This window comes from Larus michahellis, chromosome 8, assembly GCF_964199755.1.
Source record: "Larus michahellis chromosome 8, bLarMic1.1, whole genome shotgun sequence".
Lineage (NCBI taxonomy): Eukaryota > Metazoa > Chordata > Aves > Charadriiformes > Laridae > Larus > Larus michahellis.
Window position 1 is genome coordinate 5083947 of NC_133903.1, and position 25507 is coordinate 5109453.

General features: G+C 45.6%; 1 protein-coding gene and 1 long non-coding RNA gene across 4 annotated transcripts; one reads left to right on the forward strand and one right to left on the reverse strand.

Moving 5' to 3' along the window:
• Positions 1-1058: 1058 nt before the first annotated feature.
• DHRS7B (dehydrogenase/reductase 7B) lies at positions 1059-15242 on the reverse strand. Of its 2 annotated transcripts, none has more exons than XM_074597342.1 (7): positions 15182-15242; positions 8566-8741; positions 6813-6928; positions 5897-6107; positions 5122-5214; positions 3490-3642; positions 1059-3138 (listed from the first exon to the last, which is right to left on the reverse strand). In XM_074597342.1, exons 1-7 carry the CDS (start codon positions 15232-15234, stop codon positions 2933-2935), a joined length of 1008 nt encoding a protein of 335 aa, XP_074453443.1. In that variant the 5' UTR covers positions 15235-15242; the 3' UTR covers positions 1059-2932. The 2 variants fall into 2 exon arrangements, with proteins under 2 accessions (XP_074453443.1, XP_074453444.1); XM_074597343.1 differs by lacking the exon at positions 15182-15242 and adding an exon at positions 13091-13434 and having other exon boundaries at positions 1172-3138.
• On the forward strand, positions 15166-23904 carry LOC141747285 (uncharacterized). Of its 2 annotated transcripts, XR_012588655.1 has the most exons (3): positions 15166-22509; positions 22924-23020; positions 23265-23904. It is a non-coding gene; the product is annotated as an uncharacterized LOC141747285 (long non-coding RNA). The 2 variants fall into 2 exon arrangements; XR_012588656.1 differs by having other exon boundaries at positions 15166-21513; positions 22924-23904.
• Positions 23905-25507: the final 1603 nt, after the last annotated feature.

A 25507-nucleotide genomic window follows, 5' to 3' on the forward strand; every position in this document is an offset into this window, starting at 1 on the left:
AGGGGAAGAAATGCAACTGCTTCATCTCGCTGCGGTTAGGCCAAGACCGCTGGGCAGGCTGCCTTTCGAGCCCTGACATTGTTTGTTTCTAAAGTCTCGTCTGCTGGATGAATTTTAAACTAGTGGCAGATCTGCCATAGCTAATACGTACTTTATTGCTGCAGACGGCCCCGAAATATCCTTGTGCTGGCCACACACAAGACGTTCCTGCTCTTTTTTTTAATCAATGCTGAATAATTTTCAGGGCTGTTAGTTCTTTTTCTTCACCAAACCTCTGTGGTCTTCGCACTTTTTTTGTATTAAGCTTTCCCTTGCCTGGAATAATCACTGGCAGAAGACTAACCCTTGGTAGGCTCCCTAAACGCGTGGTTTGCATCAAAGACTCCGGAGTTAAAAATAAGTGAGTTCCCTGTGGTCTCTTATTGCAGGAGAAAAGGTGAAAAGTCAGCTGAGCTCTCACAACAGGTAGGTCTGTTTTAAAAATGCACCTTTTTGCTCCATTCTGAGGTGGAGAGGACGCATATGGGGGGTTAGAGGGGTTTGTTTTCCAAGAAGTATTAGTGATAATGTAGCTGAAATGCTCGGTGAGATCCTGGTTATTAGTAAGTCAGTGCTGTAATATGCAAGGTGACCTGGGAGGATGAGAGGGGTCTCGAGGGTCGTGTGTGTCAGTGCGTTTCCATGAGGTGGTTGCTGTATCTGCCTTCCCCCGCGCCGCGGCTGTGGGTTACAGTGGCTGGGGACAAACCTCCCTTTCGAAAGCCTTTGCTGCCCATCCTGACCATCGTGGGGGTGCTCTGAAATGGAGTGTGCTACGGTCCTCTCGTCAGAGAGGGTATTTTCTTTCAAAGGGGAATGTGCGCACTCCCAGTAACCGCTGACTTGGAGCTGTAGCTCAAACAGTAACTACTGTAACTCCCCGCATGCAACTTTTTTCCTCAGGCCTGACATGTTCCACCCCTCAGCTCCCTGGATGATAACACAGAAATGCAAAGTGGCCCCTCGGTCCTTCCTGGGTGGCCGTGACCTGAAACACCAGAAGACAGAGCAGCTGGACAAGACTGGCAGGAGTACTGTATTTTGCCAAGAAATGGAGGACCTGAACACGCAAAATGTGAAAGGAAAAGCACAACTAATGCTTACAGGAACTCCCCTTGCGGCAAGGGAGGGAAGGTAATGTCTTGGTTTCCTACCATAACAGGGAAAAAAAAGATATATACACCTGAAAGCTTCAACTTATAATTTCAGCCCTAGGCCTTTACGTAGCACATCTGCAACCTCAGCCACAGTGAAACGGCAGAGGATGTCCTAACCGAGCAGCAGCATTGTGATCATTAAACACGTCCTGGTCATCACCTGGAATGGATTCTGAGATCACTTATAAATCTGTAGTGGTCAGGAAAAGGCGTTGCGAAGGAGAAGGTCCTGCTGAGCCTGCACACCTGTATCAGAATTTCAGTATGACTGATCCTCTGTGTGGATGCACACTGTCTCCTGTAAAGCAGATGATGTAAAGAGGGCTGGGATGAAGTATGTTGTGCTGCATCTCCTACTGGTACAGTAGAACCTTGCAGGAATGTAAGAAAAGAAAAACAAAACCCTCCTGCTTTCCCTTTAATTTTACCTGCTGTGAGGAGCTGAAGTAGAACAAAGGATTAATTTCATAGCAATGTAATTTATTTGTCATCAGATGTGCACTCACAGGCAGGACATACAAGGCAGTACACATGGAAAATGCTGGTAAGTGCATGGAGGCGGCAGCAGGGCTCTGGAGCTTGGTTCCTATTAGTAGGCTTTCTTTCAATTACAAGTTAAAAAAAAGATTATTTCTGTCCTTATTGAACGATCTCTGTGCAGCCACTCCTTTTCCGTAGTGGTGCTGTATCCCTCACAACATGAGGAGAAGGGGTAAAGAATGGAACACGGCATTCCCTCAGGCTGTCAGACTCCCTGAAACCTGTGATACCAGGCAGGTATCATTCCCCCGCTGGCTGTGATCCTAATTAGCATCTGTGATTACTTTAAAACAGATGAGAACTAAGGGGCTATCTCCTATACTGTCCACCCAGTGTGCACAGATTCTCCGCCGCTTGCCTGGCACCTACAGAATTGCACATACACTGTGCTCTAGGCCTGCAGGTGGACCAGGTGTGCCACTATCAGCTGCACAGGATTTACACCCAAGAGCATACCTTGCTGTGCTGCATTCCATCTGCTCAGTGCTTCCCTGCATTCACTTGTCTGGGGTTAATACTGTACTGTCAGGTAGTCCAGAGTTAAATGTCCCCGTACATCAGTAAGGCATGATTCAGATAAAATAATTGCCAAATAAAACCTACATTTTTACATCAGTTACTTTAAAAGTGGCACTGGACTTGACTTTAGCTTGACATCTGATTTGCATGTTAACAAGCAGAGGCTCTGTGAAGCTTCCCATTTCAAGCAACATGTTCTGGATCAGGTTGGAAGGAGCGGGAAGGAGACACTGATCATGAGAGCTCCTAGCCAAGGACTGCATTTCAGGGGGGCCGTGGGGTGGGGAAAGCTGAGATCTGTTCGTGTGAAGGCAAACCAGGTGGGCTGTATTTGTAGCAGGGCAGTAAAGCTGAGCATGCCTGGAGTGAGGTGAGGTAAGGTGCTGTCTTCCAGCACATGGGCCTCCCCTGCTCCGAAGGGTCTTCCCTTGAGTTACCCTCCCCTGCAGCCTCAGCTCTCCCCCTTTGTCCAAGCACCCTTCTTCAGGTGAGGTTTAGTTGCTGTCTTCCACCAAGCGGGCCTGCCCTCATGTGGGGGAAACCGCTTCCCACTCTCCATGCAATGGTAAATTGCAGCATTTTGAGAAAGGTTTTTCCTGCAGGAGCACCTCCACTGATGTCCCAGCCAAACTGCAGGGGGTCAGCCTCTCCCTACAGTTACTGCTCTTAGCTGAGCTCTAAGAGTCCTTTGCTTTTCTCTCCTTTTTTGCTCTAGCTGCCATTAAGGTGAAGAAGAGCCTGGGGAAGATGTTTCGCAGGTAGACAGCCAGGGAGGGCGTTAGGCCAGCTACAAGCACTTCCTTCTTCTTCTGTCCCACTGCATTGAGAACCACCTGAGCGACCTCCGCGGCTGTCTGTCCTTCGGCGGTGTTCTTGTCCATAACTGCCAAAGGAAAGCTGAGTAAGCACCAGCGCCAGCAGGTAAGCCCATGTTTAAGTACCTTTCCTAGGAATGCTCTGTTCTAACTGTATGTCGCAGCTTGTATGGTTTTGGTTTTTACACCAGTTGTGTACGGGAGCACAGGCAGATATAATTCATGGTCAGGCTAGAAGTCAGTAATTGCTCTCTAGGAAGGCTAAATTTTGGGGGTTACTGTTCCTACCCTGCATCCAAAGTTGTCTTTTGATACTTCAGGGCTAACCTGTGTCCCCACCAGAGGCCATATGTTGCAAGTGCACTTTGGAGTAACTCAGTGAGGTGGAGATGCTTTAGATATAGGGCAGAAAATCTCACCTCCATAGCGAGATCCATCTGCTGTTACAGCATTGAGAGAGAGGTTTGTCTGAATGTATCCAGGGCTTACAACCGTCACATCAATGTCATACTGCTCTACCTCTGCTCGTAGACAATCAAAGAAGGCCTGGGTAGCATGCTTAGAGGCAGCATCTGAAAAACAGGAAAAGGACTATGCACTACAGAGAAGAAGCTGAAGGAAGATTGACTCCCCTGAATGGGTTTTTCACTGCAATGCAGCCACTTCTCAGTAAGAACGCAGCAGCTGTTTTCCAGCTTCTAGGTTTGGTGTTTTGGTTTTTTTTTAGTGAATGGCAGCAACAGGTAGTGGGAGTGAGAGGCAATTTAGGAAGGCAAAATGTAAATACTCAAGTTGGAAACTGGCTAGGATCCTGAGCTTAATATCACAGCCATGCTAAAGCACCACGGAGTGAACCCGAGCTGCCTCCCACTCAGGATAAAGGAGACACGAAGCCTGGCTTGGGAAGCATTTGATAGGACGGGCTGGGGGAATGTGGTGCCAGCAGAGGAGGGCAGAGCTGGCATTCGCTGCCAAGTGCTCTGCTGGCCTACCCGCACTGAGCCCTACGGACTTGCCGAGCAGGTTCAGGGCTTGGCTGCACACAAGTCCAAACCTGATCACACAAGCAGACAGGAACAGAGAAGTGTGGCCTAGGGCAGGATTTCCCCCTCTTAAACGGCCGAGTGACTCCTTTTGCTCACTCCCTTTCCATGTATGCTTGGTCACTACCACCGTGACTGCCATCACCTCAGCACGGCTGCAGGGCTGACACCGGCAGCACAGAGCTTGGGGCAGGCTGCACACCCAGTCTGAGGACCTAGGCTGAGCTGAGCTCCGTGCTGCCGGGGCCGTGCAGCTCTGGGCACTGCGAGCAGCCTGGAAGCTCTTCAGAACACACTTCTCGGTGCAATCGTACCCCCATCATCTGCGAGACCAGATGGCCCAGACATTCCAGGCTCTCCTTCACTCTACACCATGCCCTACCACTCTTCTGCCATCCTCACTGTCCTTTCCCATTTTTATGTTTATTTTCAGTGATCTACAGATGCTTGTATGCCAAACAGTCTCCTCCTAGTTCCTCCATCTTTTATAAGGCTTTCTCCAGTAATCTCACCAATATTATTTCTTCTCTTAACTGATTTAGCATGAAGAGTTTGCTGGATCAAGGTAACTGTTTAGGCTTTTATTTTTGGCATTGGTTGTAATATGGCACTTCACAACTTATTAAAACAAAAAGTCCCTACTTTTGTATAGGAGATTAACCAGGCAAACAGCAAGGATAAAATGCAATAAAATTATGGAATTAATCAGAAAGTTTATAGGAAATCTCAAGTGTTAAGACAGGAATATCAAACTGTTTTCAAGACACTGAAAACATATTCTCCTTCCCCATCCCTTAACAACTTTAGGACAGGGCTAAGATTTTGTATTTGAGAGTGCCTTCCTCAACAGCTGTGGGTGATTTGTGACCACATTAAGAATGATGCACAGCTCTGCCTTCCCTGCATGCAGCCAGCTCTACAGAGAGCTAAATGTGGAAGCAGTAGCCAAGTATTCATTCAGTATGCTGCCCCAAATATGTCTTCCCCATCTTCTGTGGAGGTACTTACATGCAGATCTGAAAGGAATGCTTATTTTGCCTTGAACGCTGCTGATGGCCACAATGTGGCCTTGTCTCCTCTTGATCATGGAGGGGAGAAGTGCTAGAAAAGACAGAAAAGACCCATTCAGAATAACAGTCCTGCCATTACTGCTGTCAAGAATCAATGCTTTCAGAGCATTCAAAGATGCCTAAGTGAATTGCAGGATCCTCATTCAGTGTAGGGGCTGTGCAAGGGATAGCGCTTAGGATGCCTCTAACTGAAGCTCGAGTCTGGCTGGGACGTTCACCTATCGGGAGACTCCTTGTGCCAGCGAGGCTGCGCAAAGGCTGCTGTCGCTGTGATCTCCCACAGGCAGGTCAGCAGGACTTGCTCTTTTCTGCCACCAGCACTCTTTCCAATTCCTGCAGCTGACACACTCCAGGCTGAACTTCCTGTGTAACCAAAGCTTCCTAGGAAAGCTACAGCTTCACCTAAACCCATACTGTGTTCTCTAGGGTTTTATCGGAGCAGACAGGTTAACCATATCGTTCTATGTAAGTTCCTGCCAGACTAGAGTCAGGAGTTGTTTTAAAAAAGGTTGTACCTCTAATTAGGTACTTCCCATGCAGTCACGCCCAAGCACCAACTTTAAGCCTGCCCATAAAACAAAACTTTCCTCCCCTCTTATACTGTGCTGTACCAAATACAATTACAAACGGAAGTGAAGCTGTGCTTAGTTGTGTTGGCCTGCAAAAGATATCAGCCAAATCCACTGCCCCCCTGTAATGCGGCTCATGGGTACCTTTGGTGAGGGCTATGGGACCAAAGTAATTTGTTTCCATCACTTTCTTATCCACGTCCAGTCCTGTGTCCACAACTGTGCCTCGGAAACTGATGCCTGCATTGTTGATCAGTATGTCCACGTGACCCAAGTACTTCAGGATCTCTTCAGCAGCATTTAGGACAGTTTTAGTGTCCGAGAGGTCAAATACCACAGTGTGAGGTTTGTGTGTCTGTGAATAAACAAAAGTTGGCAAAAGACCAGTTCAGGCTGTGCTGTATGTGCTGCATGTTCACGCTTACGATGGGATTTCCCAGCTCTGGAAGTGCAGAAGCAGGGCCATCCAAACCTTGTGCAGCTAGGGTGCCGCAGTTCCATTTGGTAGGAACGCGTGAAAGAAGCAAGTTGTGCTGTCATCTTTCTCTGCTCCTGTAACCTGTTCCTTACACCAAAGCCTAGGAAAGGGGCAGGTGAGGTCTTCCTCAAGTACTAAAGTTTGCTATTGTCCTGTTAACGAAGATGCATCTGAAATAGTAAAAAACTTAACCAGTGTGTCTTCTTCAGAAGCCAGCAATACCTTTTTTAGCCACTGCCAGAAGAATTAGACATCAAAAATAAAAGACAACTCAAGGAAAGTCACTTTTCCGGATTCAGTATATGACATCCAGATGCAAGGGGGTGTGGGCACTCTGCACTCTCCTATGCTTCCACTTCTATTACAAGGCAAGGACTCTTTCAGCTGGCTTATTTTTGTAGGGTTTTTACAAGATATGACATGTCAGCTTCACATACTCCTACAATAGCAATATGTATCCCTAACCGCAGAATTGCGTTTTTCCTGTTGCTCAACCCACAAGCAATTCCGTAACTTCTGTAATAACACTAACAGAAATCCCAGCCACACGAGACAACAAGCCTCTCTTTCTTCCACACTTACGTTCTTTCGGTGATTGGTCATGGTAGAAAGCTCCTGCATCAGGTCTTTGAGTTTCTCGCTGTCTCTGCCACAGAGCACCAGCTTGGAGCCAGCTGCATGGAAGGCTTTCGCACATTCTTTGGAGGAAGCAAGGAAGAGAGAAAAGTAGATATTTGAATGAGGGAGACAAACAGCAGATCCACATCGTACCTGGTGATAGGCTAAAACGTTTTTTAGCTGGTAAGGGTCTAAGGTGGCTTTATTACTCCTGAGTGATAGGCTGATTTACAGTGAAGTCGTAGCAAGATGCCACTTTGCTGTGACTTTGACAGACGTGACAGTGGTGAGGCAGCTGGTGTGCTCACGGTTACTGTGCTGGTTATGCAGTTATTGTGCTGTCTACGCATCCTCCCCTATCAGCTGGTCGAATTTCCATGTGCCTCTTAATTTTTGACTATATGCCCTTCTTAAGAGGGACTGCTGTTACCTTGTGTGTCATCTAATGCAGCAGGGCCTAATCTTAGGGATTTCGGTTTTAGTGAACACCTCTAAAGGTTTTGGAAGCCTTGGAGCTAATGGCTTCATCAAGGTGATGCTCCTCATCAGGCTGAAGAAGGGATGCCATGCTCTTGTCCTCCTTTCAGTGCTACCAGCTACTGAGGCAATTGCATGTTCTTTTACCCTACCCCTCTGTGATCCAGTGAGACAAATTGCTTATTTGTGCAAGAGATAACAGTGGATGATAACAAAGAGTGTTTAAGAACACACAGTCATTAGAGGTGGTCTAGTATGTTAATAACTGGGAGTGAGGGGAAGAGTGTAAGATCTTGCCAACGCGTCAATAAATAAGGGAGGAAACTTCACTGTACAGTGCTGGAAATCTAAACCCAACAACACACAGCGCTTTATCTGCAGCCTGTGACAGCTGGAAGGTCCCTCCTGAGATACTAGTTCTGTCTCTTCTTGATGTGGAATACAAATTTTTTTACCTCTCCCAGCTCTTTGGTTGTGACAGGCAGCGAGGACCATTTCACCTCCTTTGGCCATTCAGTTACTGAACAGCACTATCCTCAATGACAAACTCACATGCAAAGACGGCATCAATTTAAGCTCTATTTATTTTATGAATGTACTCATCCTAATGAAAGGCCTTGATAGCAGAGAGCACCTTGTCTTCTCTTCAAGAAGCTTTTAAAGCAATTATAGAAAGCAGAATTAGAGAACGTATCAACTCACACAAAGAATACCCTTTATTTGGAAAAAAAACCCTCTGTTTTTATTTAGGAAAAAATACTCACTGGTGTTAATGTTGCCACGAGCTTGAATTTAGAATGGATGAATTTGTACCAAAAGAGAAAAGGTACCTTAATTTGGGGATGAGGGGCAGGGAGGAAGAGTGGAAAGTATGGCAGGATATCTGGAAATACAACAAACACGAATGCAGAACACCAGTTCTGGGAAGTTTTAGAGAAATAATTTGACTTCTTGGCTTTTTCAGGATCTAGAGAAAAGACCCCTGACAGCACAAGAACAGCATACTTGTTCCTTGTTTTGATGAACTCCATTTTATACAGCATGATTAAAATTTTCCTCAACAAATTTTGAGATTTTCTTGCATCAAAATTTGTGCTGGCTATAGTAGAGTTGTGCAAGCTATGTCTCTCAAAATTCAGAGCAACAGGAACTTTTTGCTCATTGGTGCTTTATTCCAATAGGTGCCCGTTCCACAACCCTCTCCTTGTCCTGCCTTTGGGGCCCTTCTTTCGGTACCTACCTTTTCCCAAGCCAGACGTAGCCCCTGTGATTACGACCACCGCTTCCTGGAGGTAAGCTCGCATCCGCATCCACTGCAGTAGCCTAAAGACGGCAAAGATCCCCAAGCTGCCAAAAAGCAGCGGGATGATGACTGTGCTTGTGAAATCCATGAATTTTCCTTTCTGAACAGTTTTCCTAGAGCCACAGGATGAAAGGAAACAGACGATTTCACCATCAAGAAAGATTAGCAGGGGCTTGAAAACTAGGGAAATCCTTTTTCTTAACCGAGCCTTAGACCACCAATAAACCAATCCCATCTTCAACAGATTCACTCATCCCTTCATTTAGACTTTCAAAATATCACATTGGTACCCAATTTTAAGCATTGAAATGCCAATCTGGACATCCCAGCCAGACACTTAGTAGTGGATCTTGTCAGCTGTCATGTGACAAACTTGGGTTCAGAGATGCTGTTCCCACATTTTGCTCTAGATTCACTCTCTTGTACAAAGCGTATTTAGAGTGAAAGCTCCTCAGGGCTGGGATATGTCTCTGCATTCTTCTGATTGTAATAAAACCTCTTAGATTTCTCTAGAACAGCCAGTACCGCAGTATCTACATGCCAGAGACCAGTTACTGTATATTATCCCAGATGGATATAAGCCAGTCTATCTTCTGGAGGCTCAGAGTAGGGTTTTTTTTCTCTGAGCGCATTATTTGCTTAATGCACTGAAATCTGTGCTTCCATCTCCAGTGTCTTTCACCACCTGTTAGTAGAGACAAGTTATCTAATTTAAATGAACCACATGTCCAACCTAGCAGGCTGAAGCCTACGTTCATGCTCTTTACTTTTATGCCAATGTTAATTCTGCAGTTTAACAACATGAACCTGTGTTCTTATAAACTGAAATTAAACCTGTGAACGAAACCCAAGCTAAAGGTATCTTAGCTTGCCCTGGAATTGGATTCTGATACCAATGCGGAGCCTAAATCTCCTTGCTAAGCCATTGCCCTCAAGGGAGTAGTTTATGTTACAGCTTACTACGTGGCCAAAGAGTAAGTGATACTTCTGCTGTGAAAAAGGTCACTAATTTTCCCACTGTATATACCCCCAAGCTTTTATGCTTGATGTCACAGTAAAGTCAGTTACAACCCCTTCCTGGAATCAATACAACTTTTGGGTTGCACAGAAAGTCAAACCCAAATATTAGTATATCTTCCCTGTTGTGCAGACAGAGTTTGAATTCTTGCAGTTTGACCTGCAAGATAGGTTTTTACCAGGAAGATATCGGAAAGGTCTGGGCATGCAAATCACACAGTACTTCAAACAAAAGGACAGCATGAGAAGCAGAAAACAAGAGGTAACTAATAATGCTAAGCCAGAATTTAGTGTCATTAAGTAGGACTGAGCGTGTACGGAGCTGAGGGGATGACAGGGGCTCTACGTGCCATGGAACAGAGCTAATATGGAAAATGTCAGGCTCTTCCAGATTTCCATTAGTGGCTTGGACAGAATTCCTCAAGTAGCTGGTCAGTGACAGACTAGCTTGCTGAACCAGTAGTGAACTGTATAAAATAAGTATTTCTGGAGGTATAACTAGAACACAATAAAAAACCACATAAAGATAGCTGAGCTAGCTCTAAATAAGCTTGACAAGGTCTAAAAATAAAACCATCAAGTTAATACACAGCTCTTCTCAAGGTACTATGGAACTTTTCATTCCTGAGCTAACTCAAGTATCTACAAAGTATTTCATTGTGTAATATACTGTGTATAATGCAGCAAGACATCCAGGCAACAAGCTCCCCCGGGTGTAGGGAGTATGCCCAAAGTGGGAAATCAGAAACCCAAAAGGAGGATTAAACTCATTCCGTGCAAAGCAGTGCACGAGAACAGCACTCAGCTGCTCAGACCAGCAGCTTATTCTTCCACCTCTTTGAAAGAGCGTGTATTTTGTACTGATTTACAGCGGAGGACTGGTAGAGTTGATTTAATGCACGAAAAGAGTTTATATCACCCCTGAAATAATTTCTGGGACGCTGGCCTTCTTTAGGCTGGATACACAGGAGGTTCTCCTTACTTGTTCATGTTCAGCTAGTCATCTGAAGCAGCCGCCCTCTCTATATTGTCCCATTTATTTATTTATTTTGCTCTCAAGAGTCTCTTGAGATTCAGAAGACAAGCTGTGGGCAGGGACAACAGGTGCTGTGCTGACATTGACCAGCGTGGCTTACAGGACAGGACATTTTGGAATCAAAAATCTTCGGCTCCCATTTAGGACCTTTCGTTATTTCCAAAGTGGGAGCTGACAGGTGGAGTGGCACTTCCTTTTGAGCCCATGTTGAAGCTGAGGCATTTTAAAAATCTGGCCCTGACCAGCTTTGCTTCTGATTTCAGTAAAATGCAGATGACGGCATAAAGCAGATAAAAAGGTAACTGGGAAGAGGGGGCTTTTCTGACACCTTTTCTAACTAAACCACCCTAGGAGATGGGAGGGAGTCCCTTGTTTGATTACAGCACAGTTCTTTCACATTCTTTGTCAAAAATAAAGGTTGACTTTGCAAGGATGGAACTCTCTGCTATGGGGGCTGGTAGAAAAGAGCCCCCAAGCCAACCAACTGAAAGCTAACCGTGTTTTGGTCACGTAGCATCCATTGCTCATCAGTATGAACTAGTTATCCCTGCTTAACTTATTCCTTAATTATATCACGTATTCATCTACTTTCTAAACAAAGAAGATTTGCCTTTAATCCTTTTTTCATTTGAAAAATCTTTCCTAGCCTTTTATTGTTTTTCTTTCTCTACCCCCCCATTATATACAGGAACTGGGCAAATTACGCAGTCCCTGCTGTAAGGCTACAGCAAGCCCTGAAGCCAGCCAGCAGCAACAACCCACTTTTGTGGCTCCCAGGCTAGTATGAATCAACAGGTAACCCCGTCTGATATATGGGGAGGGGAAGTATGGGATGGGGAAGGGAAAGACTGGATGAAGGAGGGGAGCATGAGAGAGAAGGACTAGCCGATCAGAGATGGAGATCCTTTTTTATTAGGGCATACAGTTGCAGTACTTTCTTCCAAGGAAGGTACTCAAATGGCCCCTTAAAGAGAGCCCCTGATGAAGAAAATCTCAGTTCAGTCAGGGTTGAGAAAGAGGAAAACCTTGTTGAACTAAATCATTTTGAAAAGAAGAAAGAATTCCTGTAGCACTTCAGACCTACAGCAACAAGTTTTCCTTTGATTTCATAGACTAGCTTATATCATAAACCCTTGAGCCCTTACTTTAGCTTGTCATATTGAACATGCTGAAGAAAATCATTGATAAAATAAGCATCAGTGGAACAAGAGAACATGGAAATCAGCTCAAGCCACATTGCAGTATGTTCAACAATATCCATCTTACAGACCTTAGTGCCAGGCTACTGACGCAACAGGGTGGCAGTTAAGTTCTGTTCAGTTTTTGGGGTTATTTGGTGGAAAGACCAAAGGAAAGAATTGCTGCAACCTAAAGAAGTTATATTCTGTTCAGCATTAGGGTTACTTGCTGCAAAAGCCAGAAGAAAAAACTGCTGCCATCTGAAGGAGAATAAGATAGATCATAGAAAAATAAAAAGAAAAAAAAGACTTGATTCACATCAACATAAATGCTAAGTTGCAAGACAAAGGCTGGGAAGAGAAGATAAAAAGCATAAAACCCAACTTAAGATAGGTGACACTCTGAAGTAGCTGAAGACATCTCAGGACAGATAATGCCATGTCACATTAAAAACATGGGGGAGGGCAGGGAACACCTGGGTTTCCACACTTAGTTCAAGATGAACTGGTTATCCTCAGACCTGCTCAAAGGTCTGAGACCCCACTGTCACCTTTGTTCACAAATGTGAGTATTCATGCCAAAAAAAAGTGTTATTAATTCTTAACAGATGATGTTTATGACACTAGGTTATTGGCAGGAGAGAAGCCACTGCTCATAATTGGTTCAAATAAGGTCCTGTAATTCTGAGTTTTCCATCCCAAAAGGCAGGACTGGAACATGCCAGTTATTAGACAGCAGAAATAAGAACACTGATAATGTAAGCAAATACAGATGATTGGAAGCTTTTTGAAAGGCTTACCATAAAATAAATCACAGAAATCCATTAAAAACAACAAAAAAAATGCTCTTTAAAATAAAACTGGATGTTATCCCATAAAAGCCAGGACAATGATTTCTGAAGGAACAAGGATCTTGTTAATAAGGTCAAGAGTGCACTAAAGGCAGCAAAGATGAGATCAAGTCCTAAAAGAAACTAAAAGGGTGATAGTTTCCCTAAACAACACCTATTCTCCTTTAGCTTCAGCCACTTAGAATCACAATGTCCTTTACATGACAAATGGCAGCAACTGGGAGGCTATTTTCAGAAATCAAAAGGTGTTATTTAAAAGGTGGAGGGATAAAAGGAAGGAATAAAAATATTTTTTTCTAAAGAAGCCCTTGTCCAGAAGCACAGCAGCTTTAAGTTTGATTAGCTACCAACTTTAGTCTGAAGAAAGCACAATATCCTACCTTTGAAAAGAACTGACTTGCCAGTGACTCTGTGAGACGGTGTCTCCCTCCGGTCTTTTAACAGGACAGACCTGACTTAAATTTGGAAATGGCAGCAGTCCAAGCAAATGCGCTCTGTCCAATGCTAGCACAGCCAAGAACAGCCTCTAAAAGCAAACCTCAGGAATACAGTCTGTGACCTTTGAAACGTGGGGGTAATTTAACCCCCAGATTAAAAAGATAGAGGTGAATTCAAAATGATACAAAATTTACAATGACCCCCTGGTTATTTCTAGTACTAAGCAGATAATTTCTAGTATTGAATACAGAACATCCATAAAGACCAATACCAGTCTGTCCACGCTCTAGATGGGGAAGAAAAAAAAAAAGGCAATTTATTAATCATCTGCAATCCCTATTACTGTAATTAGTTTTGGGGCATATGCTGATTTTATAGAGCACACTCTAAAATGGATATGATGCTAATTAAAAGAAAATAAACTTTTAAATTCTTCCCTTTGGATTCTTGAGAACGTTGAGCACAACTGAACGGACAGATGAGTTTCTCATCACACTGCATCAAAACCCGGCATTTACTGGGGAAATGGGCATTCCCTCCAGCAGGCGAAATTCACTAAATCCCTTATAAGCCATGTTTGACAGGAGAAAAATGAGCATTACTTGCATTTTATATCAGCTAAACAGTTTTACTGACCCAACTGCTTTGGAAAGAAACTGAAATCAAACTTACAGGCATCTAAGCCAGGGGAAAAAAAAAAGTCATATAGCATTGCCTGTTAAATCAGTGATTTAATATAAGCCAATGGAAAAGTTGCTGACAATTTCTCTGATGCACAAGATCCCCATAAATGGTTAAGTACAACTTCAAAAAACTCATTCAAAACCCAATGAGAAAAGACAGCGATTACATTAATTCAAACAACTGAATTACTGAAATGCCACTGTGCACTTATGTGCTTACATAATCAGCTTTCATTCCAAACTTTATCACCAGTAAATAACGTAAAAAATACACTGCGGTCATCAGAAACCAGTAAAACTCCTAAGAAGGAACGCGGAGACAGAGCTCCTCACTACACTACAACCATTTTGAACAGAGAAGGGGTTCAGGAGCAGGAATACAATAACCCAACTGGAATTCTCAAAACAAATTATGGCAACTGGTATTATGAAGAGTGCCACGGAAGTGCTACGCACCAGTAGCTGGTAGGTCTCATTCTAAGTAGCTGGCAACAATGAACAATTATTTAGGTTTGCTGAGGGGTGGGTAAGTATCAGTTGTAATATTTTGAATTGACTTTTTCTAGTGCAGTTTGAACAAGCTACCATCTCGCGAGCATTACTTGAAGCAACATCTGCTGTATTTCAGTAGTCATTCAACCGGCATCCTGCTTATGTTTTTACATAATTGTTATGCAAAACAACCACCTCGCCCTATAGTACGAGGAGGGGAGAATGTTTCTAGCACGTAAAAAACAGACTGGACTTGAGAAACCATCTTCTCATAAATCTTCCTCCACTTTTATTCAAGTTATAAGCTTCATTTCAAACCCTCACCTCAAAAATCTATTGGTGTGTTTGTGACACACACGCTATTGGTGTGTTTGTGACACAAACAAAGGTAAGTAAAAGTGGCATAATTAGAAAATTAAAACGTTTGCTGTGCCAAAACACGTATTTCGCAGGCATTTACCAAATCAAGAATCACCTAAAACGTAGCGAGAATAAAACTTGGCCTAGCGTCTCTCCCCGCCCTGATCTGCTATGTAGATATATATTTAATAGCTGTGCAGTGATGAACTATGCACTCGAGAGCACAGCGTTTCCCTGCGCATGTATAAGGCCAGGTTCGCCCAGCCTCGCGCGTCTGCCAGCCGTCCCTCCCCCGGAGGAGCGCACCCGCAGCCCCCGCGGCACCTCCCGGTGGGTTCCCCGGGGAGGTATCGGCGGGCGGAGGTGGGCAAGGCCGCAGGGTGACAGCGGGCTGACAGCAGCCCCGCTCGCTACTGAGGGGCTGCCTCCCCGCCGGGAAGGGGCTGGGACCGGGACCAAGCGGAGCGGGAGGCCCTAGGGGGGGAGACCGGGCCCTACCTGGCTACCGCTGTCACCATGACCACCGCCGGAAGTGCCGCCAGGCTGCGCATGCGCCTGAGGCGCCGCCGGGGGAGAGGCGGGACTTCCGCCAGCGCGCCCAATGACAGACGGCTCCTCCGCCACGCCAACCGGAAGTGCCCCTGCGGGTGTTCTGGCCTACCCGCTGGGCCGAGGCGCGGGGCCCGCTCCGCCCGCGGCAGCTCCAGGGCTCAGGGGTGTCACCCGGGGAGCGGGGCTCCGGCTCTCCCCACGGGCGTTGCTTATCCCCTGCTTCCTCCCAGGGTCGCCTCCGGCCCAGCTGCTCGGTGGGGTTTGCCGGAGCGGGCGGGGAGCGCCCGAGCTCCGTCCCTGGGGCAAGGGAGGGCCAGGATATGGGTAAGGGGGAAAAACGGGTTGGTGGGTGCAGGTTGGCTTTGCCAAACCTCTGCACCTGGGGCTTATTTTTACCGTCAGACTCAAGACATAGAAATTTGGCTGTTTGGAAGCAGCAGAGCTGGGTGGGCTGTATCTGTGGCTTGTTTTGGGGGAGTCTTCTGTAATTACCGATTTGACCTCCGAACAGGGTCTTTGACGAGCTTGGAATGGACCCATTTGAAATGGTCATTATTTTATGTGGACTGACCTATATTCTCTTCGTTTCTTTGACATCTCTGCCTGAAAGTTGAAGATGGAGAAACTGCTTGCAGTGAGACTGTGCAATACGTGACTGTGAGGAAGAATGGATGCCAAATTCCTGTACAAGGAGACAAAGAGGCATTTCTGCAGAGTGCCTTTCAAAGCCATGGTTGGGGAAAATCTTATTTCTCTGTTTTTAAATGAGCTGTTTGCAGTGATGCTCACAGACTGCAGTGGTGGTATGGAAACATTTCAGTTTGTCTGTGATGAAATGGGGCCTGAATGTGCTACAGGTTCTGTAGCTTTAAATCTCCTTGTTGAGGCAATGGCACTGAAAACAGGCTTTAGAGCTGGCCAGGTGGTAGCACAAACCTGACCAGGCCTTTGGAAACCTAGGGCCCCACTGATCCCAAAGTCCAAATGGACTTGGTGTAAGAAGCTTTCACCCTCAGGAAGAAAAGGGTGCACGGCTTCATCCCAGGACAGGGATCTTTCCCACCTATTTGTTATGGTGTGCGTGAGCAAAAGATACATTTCTGGAGGCAGTTGGAAATACTTTAGCATTATCCAGAGACAAAAGCAGTTAATCCCAGATGTCTCTTCTCTGTGAACAGCAGCGAGATAAGCAATAGCTTTTTACGTCAGCTATTTGAAAGACAGTTTTATCATAAGTTTTTATGATAAGAGTGTTCTGCTCCTCTCTTATAATAAGGAAAAATACACTGAAACTGTTAATTCATTTCAATAAGTTTGCCATTAGTAAGGGATCAATATTCAGGAAAAAGGAGAAAAGAATTCAGGATCTTCCTATAAAAATCGCATTCTGAAAGGTGTAATGGTAATGGCTGGTTTTGGCTTTAGGACCAATATGAAATTAAAGGAAAGAATCAATTATATTTACACAAATGATACTGAAAAATAAAAAACAGAAGAAGGTGATTTATGTCATGGCAACTTTACTGGGAAGCTGTAGTCAGTTCGGTCTTCTGAAAATTGGAGCTGGACAAGGCATTTCAGATCATCTTTCCCACCAAAGCAGGGCAGGATGAGATGTAGCCTAATGCCTTCTCTTTCTTACAGGGCAGTAGTTGCTTGAGAGCTCTGTCCAAGCTCCTGTGGTCGTTTACCTGCTATCTGCCAGCCTGTTTATTTTAACAGGGAATAGTCTGTCACCAGAAGTTGTGGTGAAGTTGTGGTGGTGAAGTTGTTTGAAACCAAGTGCCCTGCAGTGATTGCTCGAGTAGCGAGTCATATAGCAAAGGGCTAGACTGGAGTCGCAATTAGAGAAGGAAATTCATTGAACTAAGGCTCGACTTTGTTGCTTTGATTGGGATTCTGTTTTCTTAGCTTAACCTAGTGTAATTAGCAACAAATTCAGTGTTGATTTAAACCTGCTGATTCACACGTTGCGTGGCAGTTGGGTGACTTACTTATGCCTTTCTTCTCAGAAACATTAGAGGGGAGTCTATCCTGAATCAAGGACGTTTGTTTTAGAGACCATACAGGCCTGACTGGTGAATGTTGGTATAGTCTTCTAAAACTATGCCTGTTGTTTTTATTAGCACTCGGTCTGCTCTTTTCTTTCTCACTGTGTCAAGCCAGAGCTGCAAAGGGCTGGAATCCTTTTAGCATTTTACTTCCGTGACAAACATCCTGCTGTTCTGTCACTGCCCTCCTGAAATGTAGGAGCTCTTTTTTGATGGGGGAAAATACCTCCGAACTGAAAGAACTGTTTGCAGTCGTGTTTGGTGACATCTGCTTTACTGCAAGCATCACTGAATGCAAATCTACAGCCTTTTAACCCTATTCTCTAGGGCAGCAATTTTGTGCTCTAGTTCTTCCACGCTCTTATTTGTCACCTTTTTCCAAGGGGTATAAGATGTAGTTTCTCTCTTAAAGAAAAGCTTTGGTTGCTTACACGACAAGCGAAGATCTGTGCAGAGATCCCCATAGGGTAACAAAAACCTTACCCAGGGAAAACATCCTTGAACTAGTTTGAACTGAAAGCTCCAAATTTCACTGTGCCTTTGGCTGGAAAATGTAAATGTTCAAAGTGCTGGGGCATGATTAAAGATTTTTCTTGTCTCGGCCTCTGATGCAAGAGGGCAGACTCTCCCCCTCCCCTCCCTGCTTGCATAGATTTGCTTTGTAGGAGTGAATGAAAACAGACTTGGGTGTTAGGGGAAGAAACAGGATCTAAGGTAGAAAATAGAGAAAGAAGGGCTTCGGCTTCTTGGAGCTTTTTCCATTCTTTGCCCCTGCAGCTCTGTGCAGATCAGTCGTCTGTGACCCTTCCAGGCAGCGGACCCGAGAAGATGGTCCTCATTTTTGTGCCAGTTACCGTTCTGGTTTGGAACTGGGCTCAGACTTGAGGACATCAAACACCTTTTGGGGGAACTCTTGCTGGACACCAGTCTCTCAGCTCTTCTCGCTGGCAGAATTTTGCTCTAGGTTCAGTTCACTGCACTCACAGGTTTTTGCAGCACCCAGGTCTTTTTTTTTTTTTTTTTTTTTTTTTCAGTTTCTAGGAGGCTTGGTTCCAGTTTTTTATAATTACTGTCTTCTCCAGACCCCGCACTGCAGCATTTTCCAAGCTCAGTATGAAAACAGTGTAGGCTCAGTGAGACTGCATTTCTGATGTATTATCATGCTGCAAATTCCTGATCTTTGCAGCTAACCCAAAAGCCAGGGAAGAGGGAGCAATATCCTCTTCTCCTGCAGCTAAAGATCCTCAAACATACACCACAACCGTTTTAACCGAGTTGAACGCCTCCAGGGGAGCCAGTGCTGTTTTGTCACGCACAGAAATGGAGACATGACAGAGCTGAGGTACCATTTCATTGCTTTAATTGCTGAGTGGACAGCTCAGGCCGGGTGTATAGAAATATCTCCTACCTGCAGCTTTGCTGATCTCGGGATATCCAACCCCGTCTTTCCCTCCTGCCTTCCCTCTTTCTTTTAGAGTGGTAAAAGCAGGTAAGGTCTGAGGGCTGGGCCCCCAAGAGCTGTAAGGCAGCAGGCATATATGCAGAGAAGCGTATATCTCACCCCTCCTCTGCGTTTTGGTGGGTTAGGAAAGAGTTAAATGACAACAGAGGGAGAGGCTGTGCTATTGTTCAGGCATCCCTGGGTCCAGGGTGGCTGATCTCTATTCCCGGATCTGCCTCTGGTTTCCTGCATGACCTTGGACCGGTCACTTACCTTTTCTTTTCCTTAGCTCCCAAATTATAACGTGGAAATCATTCTCTTCTGCGGTGCCTCGTTCCCTGCGGGTTTCAGGGTGGTTGAGATGATGGGAGGAGGAGAAGGCATTTCCACTGGAGAAATATTTACATAGAGGGTAGCAATTTTTGGACATGTTCTTGTTTGCTCAGATAGAGCGCGGGCTGTGCATATGGTGAGATTTGGTTTTTTTAGTAGGCAAACCTGTGGTGAAAGTCAAATTCCATTTGTCGCTGATGCAGCTGCCCGAGAGCAATGCCAGCTGCAGTGATCCTTTTCTTCGCTAGATGGTGCTTTTGATCAAAGAGTTGAATAACGGCAGTTCTTTTTCTGCACAGAACTTCCTAATTTTTTTCTTCCCCGGTCTCCATTCTTTCCCCTCTTCTTTCTGTGCTTTAACACTACGGGGAACACTTAATGATGCTGGATATTGAGCAAGGCTAATCTGGTGGTAACACAGGCTCCAAGCCACCCGCACCCACCAGCCAGCTTGTCTGCTGGGCTTTGGTTTTTGAAGCGTGTATCAGTGCTGCTGGGCTGTGGCAGAGAATTGAATTCTTTCCGTGTTTTCTATTCCCATAAGGAAAAGGCTTCAAAGAGCGGGTCCCCTCCCCCTCTCTGCTGGTGAAGGGCATTTAGGGAAGCTGGGGAAAAAAAAATCCAGCTCTGACAGAGGCATTTATTTAACAAACCACTGCTTTTCCCTACCTTAGCCGAAGATTGCTTGGTTGTTTCTTTTTTCAAAAAGGGAATTGCTGTGTTTATATCCATCTTTATATTCAGGAGATGGTTACCTAGCCAAGGTCATTGCTGCTGCATGCCAGTACCACGCAGCGAGCCACCTTCTCTTCCTTGAATGAGCGCTGATTTCAGCAAGGCTTCCCCAGGTAAAGAACAGGAGAAGGCTTGAATCTGCCAGTGCAGGGTAGAGGAAGCCCCCAAGAACAGCCTTCCCTGTTATAAAGGCAGCAGAGGAGATGAATGAAATCGTAATCAAACATTTCCTGTGCAGACATGCACGGGGACCGGTTATTAGCTCGTAGAGCATGAGGCACAGCGGGGTGTGTGGTGTGCTGTCATCGCTCGTGTCGGTGTGTGCAGGGCAAATCGGGCAGATGGCCCCCAGCACCGCAGTCCGGCACACGCAGACGGTAACCGTCCTGTGCTGGCCCCTTCCCGGTCTGTCCCGAGGCTGTGGCTCCTCTGTCTCTCGCCTGCAGCCATGACGTTTGTTCACATTCCTGCCCTCGCAGGGCTACCTGTAGCCCGCGGTGCCCGCTCCTCCCTGCCAGGCCGCCGCGCACGCTGCAGCCCTGCATCCGGACAGTCCCACCACCGGGGAGGGCGCGAGGTTACATCACTCACGGCTCCCTCCCCCGTGGAATTTTACAAACATTAATGAATGGGGCCGGATCGCTGCTATGACGCCAGTCAGCCGTGTACAGATTTATAGTCCGAGGCCAGGAGAGATTATGCCTCTGGCATGGCACCAATGACAGCAGTTCCGTGTGTGCGCTGACAAGCCCACAAGGCCGGTTCCCGCAGCAGCCCTGTCCTCACGTGCTGCATGTCATGCCGATGGCAGTGACGTCCCCACAGCAGGGACACGATGCTGTGCTAAACTGCAGTGTGACACAAAACTCCTCTCGGGACTGGGAGCTGACAGTGATTTCTTTGTCATTCCCCCATCCTCATCTTCCCACCGCACATACATTTGTTCATCGTTAGTAAGATATTGCTGATGACTAAACCCCGGGTCTTGCGGCACAGAGAAGCCGTTTGAAGGAGCAGCCCAGAACTGCGGGGTTCAAACTCGTAAGGAGAGCGAGAAGTGGGGACAGTGCATTTCCTCACGTCTGTTGGATCTGGAGAGCAAACCCCTCTCCCAGTCCCTCCTGGCTGAGACGGAATTGCATCACTGGCGCGTGCAGATTATTTATATTTTTTTTTCTGAAACATGCTTGTTTTATTGATGGAGTTTGCCAGCATGTCCCAAATTATGTGATTCTGAAATTTAAAAGCAACCTACCTGTGTGGGGGAGAGGACGAGTGGTTTTGGCTTTGCAATCTGGCTCTTCCCTCCCTCCTCCCTTTTCCCCACATCCCCATGTGTTATGGAGCCAGCTGCTCCCGGAATAGTTTGGGAATGAAATGTCACCGTTTGAAACTGGTGAGTCACACTTTTTCAAGGAGCGGGGAGGGGGGAGTGTGTGTGTGTGGGGGGGAGACTATGAAATCTTGCGGCGTGGCAGAGCGTCTCCTGGTGAGTACAGAGCGAGATTTTTAAAACCACAGGCTCCCTGATGATGGAGTCGAGGGGCTTTGAATAAAGGCTGCTGGGTGTGTCTGTGCTGGGTTTTTTGGGTTTTTTTTGGTTTTTTTTTTTTTTTTTTTTGCAGGAAGATCTCAAAACCCTCTGCAAACTTTAATTGTCCTCCTTCGCCATGCCCGCTGCAGCTGGATCCTAGTGCCTCCTCCGACAGGACTAGGCTGTATCTGTCTGACAACACACCTACAGTGACTCTCTTAATTAAGTCTCCCCGCACCGCTGTGAGGTATGTAATTACAGTGAGACCTGACTTAAGCAACCACTCGAGGGACTAACAAAAAAAAAATTCTTTACCAGAGCAGGAAGGAGCAGAATTTTACTGAATACATTTTTGGGGCTGTTTTAGGGGAAGTTTGTTAAACAAAAGGGGTTAATTATGTTGGTTTCTTCTCAGTGTATCCCAATATTAGGACGACGCCTTTAATACACTGGTTGTTAACATAATCAGGGTTTTTTTTTTCCTTCCAAAAGGATACTTGAGATCTTTTAACAGGGATTGCTATTAAAAAAAAAAAAAAAGTGTCAATTAGTGCAAATGGTGGCAATGGTCTTACGAAATGAACTATTGTTTATCAGAAGCTGAGTAGTTGTCCCTCCCTGCCCAAACCTTGTCCAGTGGTAAAAATATTTAGTCAAAAGGCAACATTTGGGATTCCTGCTCTATTACAACCACCCGTTTTCATGACTCTACGCGGCAGCTCTGCCTCGTGGGTACTAGGAATTGAGTGTCTTCAACTCAACTACCGCTGTAGTGGTGTCTCCCAAAAGAGGGTGTCTCCCAAAGAGCTGGTGTTGGGTGTCTCCCAAAGAGCTCTGGCGGTTCCAGGAGAACTGATTTTCGGTGTCGCTGCCCCAGCCCGCTCTCAGGGGTCTCTGACCAGTCCCCGAGGTGACAGGCTGGACAGTGCGTTCACCATCCTCAGCCCAACGTATTAATCTCAGCTGCCGGCTATTTCAGGTTGCATTAACATTCCAAGCACTGGACTGCAGTGGCCGTGGAGAAGACATGCCACCCATTTTGCAGCCTCTGCTTTGACAGTAACAATCTCCAGCTGAAAGACGGGAAGAAGCTGGAAATAGTAATATCATTAATGGTCCCAGTATGGGCTGGCAGGCTTCCCCTCGAGTCCCACCTTCGGTGGCATCCTGAATACATTCTGTGAGTAAAAGTCCCAAATTGCAAGCCAAGCTATGCAGCTAACTTAGTGGAGATTTTGCAAGCGTAAGCCCAAGGGGGTTTGATGCCATCTCTGTCTATTTTATTTGGAAGACTGAGCTAGTAGCAAGATTTTATGAAGTGTGCATTTCTATCTCAGATTTTAGATAGTGTTAACTAGAAACCCACATATTCTGTCGTCACTGGATATGACAAAAATAATCCCTGGCTGCAGAAACTTGCTGCAGAGGTTTTGTTTAAGACAAAATAAAACAACCTCAGAGACAACCTTGAGAAGCCAAATCTGGGTGACATTCCACATGCCTTTTTCTCAGCAGCAAAGCCTGCTTATCAGCCCCACTCTTTTCTCTTTTGTGTATCATTGTTGCCTTTTTTTCTTAACTCGGAATGTCTCAGTGATTTGGCTTACGCTGTGGGGCCGCAAAGAGTTGAACCAGCAATGTTGCAGGAGCTGAAGTTGCAGCAGCGACGTAGGAGTGAGCCACGGAACCGGGTAAGAAAAGGGTAACCCTACGGGTACCTGCTACACCATCAAGTTTGAACTTTCGGATGTTCCAAACCAGTAACTCTAAGAGATGTGAAGGCCAGCGGATCGTCAGCTCTGAAGCATAATGACAGTATTTTAGTGCTTGATATTGTCTTCTTAGCCTCTGTTTCTTCTAGGATAGGTCTCTACCTGGCATGTTTACCTCCACAGATCACTAATGGGGATTCCCATTATCTACACTTTCCTGCAGATAACTCCTGAGGTAATGCTGGGCATGATCGGTACAAATACATCCTCCTGAAAAATAACTTACTTCTTAGAATGAGGTTAGTGTCATTTCAAATTGAGTAACAAAAGATGTGACCATCCGACTCACTGAACTACTGAATTCACATTTGAAGTCTCAAAGATGGGTGATGATTTCTTTATAACTTCATGGGTTTTTGCACAAATCAAAGGATTTTGCCTCATCACCTACTGTGGGATTTCCCGGGCTGCCTGAGACCAGACATCCTCAGCCTCTTAGACCTTGGCAAAACTGACACGTGATGTGTGGAAGTCCTCCTAACATGAACAGGCATTTCAGGTCATTCTGAAAGGCCAAGATTACTACCGATTTGGGTTTGTTGGGGTTTTTTTGGGGGGGTTGGTGGGAAGGGACAACTGAAATGACGTTTTACATTCATTAGGGGAGCATTGTCAGAACACAATAGAAGAACAGACAAAACCCAGTCCAGATTCTGTGGTATTTCCTAAAGGGCTCCCTCTGGCACATGGCTATTCCCTGCCAATCCTTTTGTATTGTTTTTGATAATGAATAGAAGCTGAACAGATGATTGTTGCATTGTCCATTAAGTGATTCATTTACATTAAACTGCACTCCAAAAGTAGGCTTTGGGTGGACTTTTTTAGTCACTTCAGTTATTTATTTATACAGTCTAATCACCATCTTTTAACTCTCCACTGTACATAATTATTTCCTGATTGCTTCAGCTAAATTACATGGGGTGTAGCTCCTCTGAAGTCAGTGGTCCAACAAGCCCTGACATAAGAAGCAGCATCTCTGCATTGTCAAAGATGCTTAATTTTGAATGGCCACCTCTAGAAAACTCCTCCTGTTTAGGGACGGTGCTGAGGTTCTTGAGCATCTGTGGGTCCTTAGTCTCCTTGGTCCCTTTCTCTGAAAGGCGAGTTACGAGGCACAAACTTTGCTGCATGAACCATCACAGTTCCACTGATTTCCTCATTAATCTCTCAACTCCGGCTGCATGTCTGCACCAAGGTTTCTTCATTAACCCAGGGCTTCCATTACAGTTTCACGCTTTTCTTACAGAGGTCAAAAGTTTGGGTTTGGTTTGTTTTGCAGGGTGTGACAGATGTTCTGTGCTTGAGGGCATATTGACAGTACTGCAGTTACAAGAACTTCAGTGTAAGAAGCTATTTAGCCTCAAATCCACATCCAGAACTGCAGGTTCACTAATTTGGATGTACTAATGACCCGTACTAATGACCCATTCTGAAGGGCTTTTTGATGGTTGAAGAATATAAGGAAATCAACACTCTAGGCCTTTCCATCTCCCCTTGTCTGAGAAGTTGTGTGACTTTGCATTTGTTGAATAGTTGTAGTTACAGCCCAAAAGTCCCGATTTCCTAGTTATTCTCAGTTCCCCATTTGATGTACCACAAAGAGAGGTTCAGCGTGGGCTTTTGGTTCTGTCTGTGTCAAAAAGTAGAATCTGGGGCAAGGCAGCAAAATAGTGATGCAGAGAGGGGAAGGGAACGGTTCTAGTACTGTTGAGTTGTTCATATAATATGGCCTAGGATTAAATCTCCCAGGGCAGAGCAAAGCAGCCTTTGCAGTCTTTTGGGACGTTTTCTCAGTCTCTTCTCCATCCAGTTAGAAATGAAATCACCAGTCCTTTGCCTAGATAGAAAAGAAAGAACAGAAGTTTGTTTTGAAGAGTTTCTGTGCCTGTACCTGCCAAGATGAGGCAAGAAAGAGATTGACTCTTTGCAACCAGTTTCCGATCAACTCGTACGCCAAATGAACAGGGAGGACAAGTACGTTCCAGTACCACTGTAGCATTCCAGCTGCGAAAGACATTGCACTCCAGCTCTTTGCCATTCTCTGCTGCTCCAGCTACAGAGCCTGGGCAGAGGCTGCTGCAAGGCTACCTAAAGTTTAGGCTTCTGTGTGTGTTACGTTTCTGTTACCCTGCTTCAGAAACTACCTTTGCCTGGTCTGTGATTAACTCTCCGCCCCTTAGGATCTCCCTGAGCTTTAGCTTTCTTTTGGGTTCTATGGGATCTTCACAAACCCAGATGAAACTCAGCAGACGCACAAACAAACCCAGCCCTCCCCCTGCATAAAGCCACAAAGTGTTGCTAGGGTTTCCCCTGCTGCCTTCCACTTTAACCCTCCAGCGTTGCTCTTCTTGTATTCTTGCTCTCCCAGGAGCCCACATCGCTCTGTGTTTAGTGGCAGGCGATGAA

What these genes read in the sequence shown, in the direction of transcription:
- DHRS7B (XM_074597342.1), bottom strand. Translation starts at nt 15,234, where the DNA reads ATGCGCAGCCTGGCGGCACTTCCGGCGGTGGTCATGGTGACAGCGGTA. An exon ending in CATTCCTTTCAGATCTGCAT is followed by an intron (nt 3,643 to 5,121) that starts GTAAGTACCTCC and finishes CCTGTTTTTCAG; the next exon opens with ATGCTGCCTCTAAGCATGCT. An exon ending in AGATGGATCTCGCTATGGAG is followed by an intron (nt 3,139 to 3,489) that starts GTGAGATTTTCT and finishes TTCCTTTGGCAG; the next exon opens with TTATGGACAAGAACACCGCC.